Raw genomic sequence first — 8,085 nt, 5'->3', positions numbered from 1 at the left:
GTCTGACACTCAAGCACACAAAGACCGACGCAGAGACAGGCAAGCGCACAGTCAGACACACAGGCATGGAGAAAGAGAAAGACAAAAATACAAAGACAGAGACAGGTACACACAAGCACACAGAGCCAGACACAGAGACAGGCAAACGCATGGTCAGACACACAGATACAGAGAGAGATACAAAAACACAAACACAGTCAGACACACAAAGACAGACACAGAGACTGGTAAACACACAGGCACGGAGAGAGAGATAGACAAAAACACACAAACACACTGAGTCAGACACACATAAGACAGGCAAACACACAGGCACGGAGAGAGAGAGAGAGAGAGACAAAAACACAAAAAGACAGACACAGAGACAGGCAAAGAGACACTGAAGCACAATCTCACAGAGAGAGACAAAAACACACCGAGTCAGGCACACAAAGACAGACACAGAGACAAGCAAACACACGCAGACATACAGGCACGGAGAGAGAGAGAGACAAAAACACACAGTCAGGCACACAGGCACGGTTAGAGAGAGAGGCAAAAAACACAGAGACAGGTAAACACATAGGTAGAGATAGAGACAAAAAACACACACAGAGTCAGACACACAAAGACATGCAAACACACAGTCAGACACACAGGGACGGAGAGAGAGATAGACAAAAACACACAGGCACGGAGAGAGAGAGAGAGAGAGAGAGAGACACACAAAAACACAAAAAGACAGACACAGAGACAGGCAAACACACAGTCAGACACACAGGCACACGGAGAGAGAGACAAAAACACACCGAGTCAGGCACACAAAGACAGACACAGAGACAAGCAAACACACGCAGACATAAAGGCACGGAAAGAGAGAGAGGCAAAAAAACACACAGAGACAGGTAAACACTCAGTCAGACACATGGATAGAGACAGAGACAAAAAACACACACAGAGTCAGACACACAAAGACAGGCAAACACACAGTCAGACACATAGGCACGGAGAGAGAGAGAGAGAGACAAAACACATAGTCAGACATATAAACTTTGGCATAGTTGTTTGTGTCTCGCAATATTTCTTCCAACAGATCCATTAGGCTACAAGAGATCCCATAATTTAAAGGATGTGCAAGGCGTTCGTCAACAGCTTCATCGGGGTCCAAAAAGTACATTTGACCATATGAAGGTGGTTCAAAATCGCATTGAGTGGTTTGTGATGAATGTGCCGCCAAGTTATTTTTGTTATAAATATGTCCAGCTACTTCCAGAGGGCATATGCTATCAGGAACATTTTTTTTCCAATAATGGGAACCTTTAGTATTTTCCTATTCGTATACATTTCTAATGTCGTCTTCTTTTTTGGGGTTGGGCTTTGACCTCTTGCCGGCGTCCACAATCCCTGCACTATTTTTTTATATGAAAATCTCACTTTGAAAATCATGGAAGCGGTGCTCCTCTAAAATCATTTTTGAATTTGCATTCTAAATTTATTTGATTTCAGACCGACCTCCCAATTAATATTTTAAGCAGTGCACTACTGAGTAACTTGAACGTAAAAAAGGAGGAACAAGCTTGAGGGAGGGAGCAGTAACCCCCTCACATATATGAGACTTGAAACAAACAGTTCGTTGTACCAATTTATAAGTAAAGATTGACCCTTTTCGATAAAAACCGAAACTCTAAGAAACAGGATTTTGATTATAATATATGAAGCAAAAAAAATACAATATTTACGCTGATTCTGAAATATAAAAAATGCATTAATCTTAAAGTTAGTCATTCGAAAGCTATTAACACATGAAGATTTGCATAATGTCATAAATAGGGATTAATCTCCTCCGAAAAGGAGTGTGATCTTCTTGGCAAATATGAAATGAAATTCGACATGTACCCTAGAGAAGGATGGTCACGCGGGTGACCATCCATTTATAGTCCTTGGTGAGTTATTTTTAAAAGAGTCTTCATTCGAAGGAATATTTAAAGCTCTAATGTACTTTTTAAGTAACAAAAGAGATCCCGCCACGACAAAGGACCGCATTCAGCTCCCCTCTTTTTGAGGAGACGATAGTTTATTCTGTACAATTATACTTTATTTCAAAAAGCAAATACACTAAATGATCTCTTATTCTCGAAGCATTGTTCTGCAAAAGTTAAACTTAGTCGAGTTGAATTGGGGGTAGCGGTCTTTACATTTAAGGTAGCCATAAAATTATGGCTAATTATGGCACAGAATTATTAAATAAAAAAAGTATTAAATAAATTAAAAAAAAGTTCCTTGTTTTCAAATGAAGGTAGAGTCATATTAAACCCTAAATTGTACATAAGCATACGAGGGGACGGCGGCTATCCCCCTATTCAACTCTTGTGCTAAAGTTTGACTTTTTGTCCTCAACTGCTTTAAGAACGGCTTATCGACTCCAAAAAGGCAAATGGAATGAAATAAAATTGTGGTTAACAATACCTCAAAAATGGACGAGGTTTTTGTGCGCATTTGCATTAAACAATTAAAATGTCAGTTCAAATATTTTAAAGAGCGGTGTAATAAAACACCTGTAATTGCCCATTAACTATATTTTTGCATTCATTAATGCTTTCAGGATAGCACTATAAACATTTTTGATAAGAGGGGGGGAGCCCCCCCGGTACAGGAAAAGGTATACGAAACTGTTTGTTTTAATGTCGCCCTTTACTTTCATTTGAAAAAGCATGTCTTTTTCAATCCTATTAAAAAGGACCGCAGATAGACTCCAACTCGTATACATTCATGACATTTAGCTCTTCCACAGCTTTTAGCTATTCGCAGTGTCACTGTAAATCAGCATCAAGAATGAAAATCCGATGCAATGTAAAAGGTCCTGGTGGAGTTTTCAAGTCCCTGCTCAAATACCGCTGAGACGCTAAAAAGGCTGGATATATTTTCCCCCCTTGAATGGAGGCGTATTAAAATCAAAGCCAGCAATCAACATTGCTTTGAATTTCCATTTGTGTATTATATATTATTTGGGAAACTGACCTGTCAATTGGTGCATTTCTTGTACATCATGTAAAAGGATAATGCAATTAACAAAAATAGTTAATATACTTTAAGTCACAGCTATCTAAATCATTCCGAATAAAACAAATTTGAAACTTTCACTTTTATTATTATCATTTTAAATATTTTACAAATTCGTCTAAAGTGAAAAGTGAGCAGGCTTAATTTGTGAAAAACAACACAAGATAGCAGACACTTTTGTTATAATACAACTGCACATTTTTCTGACAAAATAAATAGATCAGCTGAAATTTCTTTTTGAAGCTTGAAAACAATGCAATGTAGTCTTTAAACTTGAAAAACATTACCTTTCAGTACGGAGGCACACTCAGGGGCGTCAATTCACAAAAATTACGGGGGAGGAGCGGCAAAGATACATTTTTCAAAATTCAGGGGGGGGGGGGGGATTTCTTTTCTCAATTTTTCAATGAGAGTGGTAAAAAGCAATATTTCAAGGAAAATACCGAAAAAAAGTATTTTTCAAAATCTAGGGGGCTAAAACATTGGGTGGGGGGGGGGGAGAAATTATATTTAATTATATATTTATGAATGCGTTTCATATGGTCCCACACTGACTATGACTCTTCTGCTAGCAACTGTTTTACTCTTCATTATCTAGATAAGCTTTTATACTGAACATTGGCTCTTGTTCTATTTTTTTTTTTTTTTTTTTGAAACGCTTGCTTCTACATTAGTTTTATCGTCAACAGAAATCCTATATAAGTTTGGGTAGGCTTTGTAAACAAAAATAAATCTTGCAATATTTCAGGATTATTTCAAAGTCAACAATACAAGAAAAATATTCATTTCTATTTTCAATTTAAGGACCCTATATTTTAAAAAATACTTTTCTTTCAATACTTTATCATTGAAAAATGCCTTCATTGGCATTTTCATTGAAAAAATTAAAAATGTACAAGAAAACCGCCCCTCCCAGTAGATTTTCAAAACAAATTTGCCCCCCTATACATTTTCGCAAATTGGCACTACTAGCCAATTTGCGAAAATGGTTTGAATCATAACAAATCTTCTTGACATTATATAACATATTCCCAAAAAGCTGTATCCCTCACGAAGCACAATTTTGAGATAAAAGTATACACAAGATGCGCTTATTCTTACATTGATAAAATACGGAAGAGAAACTTATATCAAGAAAAACTCAACAGCTACAAGAAAGCAATTTTTGTTTGAAAAATAATCGTTGCTACACACTATCCAAAAACGAGCTCGAGTCACTAGTTTTGAGTAGAAATTAGTTTTGTAAGTTACCGAACAGAAGATAATACTACAACACAAAACGAAACACATCTAAATTTGCACTTAACTTTTCATTTTTAAAACAAAATAGGTCAAAACCATAAGGCCAAAAGTATAACTTTTATCTATTTTTCTATGATGCCATAGTAAAAATAGTTGGATAAAACACCAGAGCTACCCTTGTATCTACGAGAATCCAGTTTTAGAAATCATTGAAAATTTAATTTTACACCATTGCAATTATGCTAATTTAGAAGTTAAAGGGCATTTTTTTTTATTAAACTAAGATCTAAACCAATTCCTTTCAGCTCGATCTACATGATGGACTGGTCAAAACACTAGTTCTGGTTTTTCAAAATACAAATTTAAGTTTTTGCTGTTATTTTCCCTCCTAGGAAATAATGTTAGAAATAAGGAATTAAAGGGTTTATATCGAAATCGTTTTATGCGCAATTTGGATGCCTGACTACTCGGTTGAAGAGTTACCAGCATTGCTGAAACATATCCAAATTTTAACCAGGGCGATCAAACAGTACTATAATGGAGTTTTAAAAGAAGGGATAGCCCCCTAAGAAGCCAACTCCAATGAAAATTTGCTCATTTGACGGGTCTAAGCCATAGCTTTCCAAACCCAAAAGACATCGCTACTCCACAATTTTAGTAGTATTTAAAATATCGACTTTAACAGCATAATCCAAGCAACTAGCGAGGATAGCTGATTCTTCTGATTGGAAAAAATACACCTATGTCCTCCGAACCATGCCACCCATGACATGCTCCTTGGTAACTGAACGGTTGATTTTTGCTGTATATTGATCTATATTTCTAACCAGACAATAAAAAACAAAAATGCAAGGTTTGTATTTTAGTCTATACATCCTAAAGGAACAAAAAACTATCCTAGATATAAGACAATACTACCATTTATTGCAACTTAAAAACGCCAATGAAAGAATCAATATGTCCGATTGCTCTCTAGCCAAGAGCTGGCATTTGCCTCCCTTTCAATTTTCCTTCTTTTTTTTAGTCAATAAATTATTTGTGTGGAACATACAAAATAACGAAACAAACAATCTTTTTTACAATCAGAGCCTTAAATTTCAAGGCAAACGTAGTAGAAGGTTAAACACTTCTTAGGGTTAAATAATGTTTGTAGTGAAATCCACGCAATCATAAAATTCAAAGACAACTTTTTACTCTTTTCAGACTTAAGAGCTGTCAAGGACCACCAAAGCTGTCAAGTCTATACCTTTGAAATAAGGAAGTAACCACTAGAGTAGGAAAAATTCTCAGCCAATCCCTTTTTCTGAAAATATAACCTAACCTGAAATTCAAACTTGGGGGAGGGGGGTGTACCCTGGGTGTAAAGCAAAAACAGGTCGTTCTTTGGACAGAAATATCCCAACTCTGGTACATTTTAACATATGAACCACCAAATAAAAAAATAGTGAGATGGTCATGGAATCGAACCCCAATGTCAGAAGATTTTCAGGGTGTTTTATGCATTCACAACTAGTAGCAGTCAATAGCGACTAAATCTAGACGGGGACTTGGTATCTCAAACTCTGCATTTAGGTGCTTAGTTGTTTAAGGCAACTGATTTGATTTTGCTATTAGGGGGCCAAAGTAGTGTCGTGGTATGACCAAGTCTTTACTTCCTTATTTTTGAGACTTCAGTGAGTACTAAATCAATGGATACCTTTGATTGGGAGTCTATACAAAATTAAACATTTAGAAAAAGCGAGATTTCTAAATGGAGTGTTGATAGTTTTTTTAAGTTTTAAAGTCGAACAGTCTTGAGGAAAACAAAAAAAAATTTCTCAATTCCAGGGAATGCCTGAGTCTTTTCTCTACTCAGTAAATTACTGACTAAGCCCAGGAAGTGAATATAATTTCATGAATTAAAAGAAAAAAGTTAGACATTTCACAAAAAAGCAACATTTATATGTAAAAAACAATAAGATTATAAACTGGACTTTAATATTATTATATAAATAAATAAGACCTTATCACTTTGTATAATAACAACACCTAAATCCCTTTGTTTTGTTTCTCACACTAATTTTCAAACGAATTGTATTCGTCTAACTTGTTTCATTTTCCCCCCTGGCATGCGCGATTTTGCGACAAGCCTATAGCTGTGTTTTGCACAAAGAGATAACATTATTACATTATTGGGCTTGTTGGTTTTAGATCGATCAATTTAACGAGTCAGAAATGTGATATTTGTTATAGTTTTTCTTAAAAAATGATCTAGACTTGCTTAACAAATTTTATTATTTTTGCTTGTTTTTCATGCCCTTTCAAGCCGACTTCCAGCTACTAAATGATAGCAAAATTGTTGTTTTATTTTGAAACATTAAAATTGTAGGACTCTAGAAAAATGACTTACCAAAAACCCACACAGGGACCATAAGCTTTGAAGTCTAGAACATTACCTAATTTAAAGAAAAAAAGGCCTCTCTTGGTTCCTTGGAAATATGATTTTACATAACATTAGCGATGCTAAGATTCAAAACGAAAGAGCCGATAGTTTGCGGTTTTGTATGGAAATGATTTGTCAATGCGGCAATACATCTCGCAATTGCTATTGTAACTAAAGAACTCATAATTACAAGACTCCAAATATTACTAAAATATCACAGATAGCCCCAAGATAATCTAGATTTCATAGGGGCAGAACATACCTGATCAGCAACATGAATTTTCCGTCAATAAAGAAAAGACGCATGGAGATCGCATAAAATAGCGTTATTTGGTGTCTATATAATTTTGAGGTCTTCTATCTACCCGAAAGATACAAATTTGAATATACTTGAAGACTTGAATCTCGTTAAAAAAAAAAAGAAGGAAATAACAAGTTTTTAAACGTTGCACTTTAAAAGTATCACTAAGCCTTCCGTCCCATTATTAACCAATTCATTTAAGATAACAGGTCAATTGCTATTATCCCCATTGGAAACTATATACAAAATAAACCATCTAGGTCAAGCATCTGCACCAGAATAGGTCATACAAAATTTTCAAGCCATTTTATTCTTAGATACTAAACCATATCTCTAAAATTTTGGGCGATAATACAGTCATTCTTTGTTCAGAAGTCTTACTTTTTCTAGGTAGTCATTCTAATTAACACAAAAAAAAAAAAAAAAAAAAAAAAAAAAAAAAAAAAAACAGAAATCCAAATTTAACTGAAAAACAAAAAACTACAATCCTATTAGTGTTAAAAACAAAACAAAACATATGCTATACACATTCACAAAGGTATACTAGGGTACGTTCTATAGATTTCTGTTACTGCTGCAAATTTAAATTGCTCTCCCAATTCGATTTACGTAAGGAGCCATTCGAATTTTTGCATTACTTTATAATAACACCAGTTATTATTAATGATGCCAAGTAATTATAACCCCAAAATTAGAAACAAGATATACTATCTAAGGATTTTAAATGACTGGGCATCATACTAAATTTCTCACACTACTAACAAGCAAAATCAATGAAACTAAAAAAAAAGAAAAAAAAAGGAAAGAAAATTCACTAGTCACACGTAATATTTTTGCCTAATAGAACATAAAAATTCATCTCTGAGAATGTAAATGGGATCTGATCTGCTGGGCTGGGCTTTGATTAGTGAAAGGGGTTACACCATTTCCAGCAGTAATTTGTTGACTACTAGCACTACCTTGACCATTAAACATATGTGCTGAATGATATTGGTTTTGATATTGGCTTTGTACTGGCTGAGAAGAGGTAGAATTCGTTCCTTAAAAAAAAAGAACAGTTAAAACTCTACAAGTACAAAAT

At 34.9% G+C, this 8,085-nt stretch overlaps 1 protein-coding gene across 1 annotated transcript in view; it reads right to left on the bottom strand.

Moving 5' to 3' along the window:
* Nucleotides 1-5,130: 5,130 nt before the first annotated feature.
* LOC148942122 (UBA-like domain-containing protein 2) overlaps nucleotides 5,131-8,085 on the bottom strand; it is a 47,017-nt gene continuing 44,062 nt past the window's right edge. Inside the window, exon 4 of the mRNA XM_089103077.1 lies at nucleotides 5,131-8,044. Coding sequence (XP_088959203.1) covers nucleotides 7,860-8,044 — 185 coding nt within the window. The 3' untranslated portion in view covers nucleotides 5,131-7,859. The remainder of the gene's footprint in view (nucleotides 8,045-8,085) is intronic.

This window comes from Artemia sp. Qi Xiang Cuo, chromosome 17, assembly GCF_049724085.1.
Source record: "Artemia sp. Qi Xiang Cuo chromosome 17, ASM4972408v1, whole genome shotgun sequence".
NCBI lineage: Eukaryota > Metazoa > Arthropoda > Branchiopoda > Anostraca > Artemiidae > Artemia > Artemia sp. Qi Xiang Cuo.
Note: the sequence above shows the minus strand (reverse complement) of the source record. Positions and strands in the feature narration are given on the sequence as shown.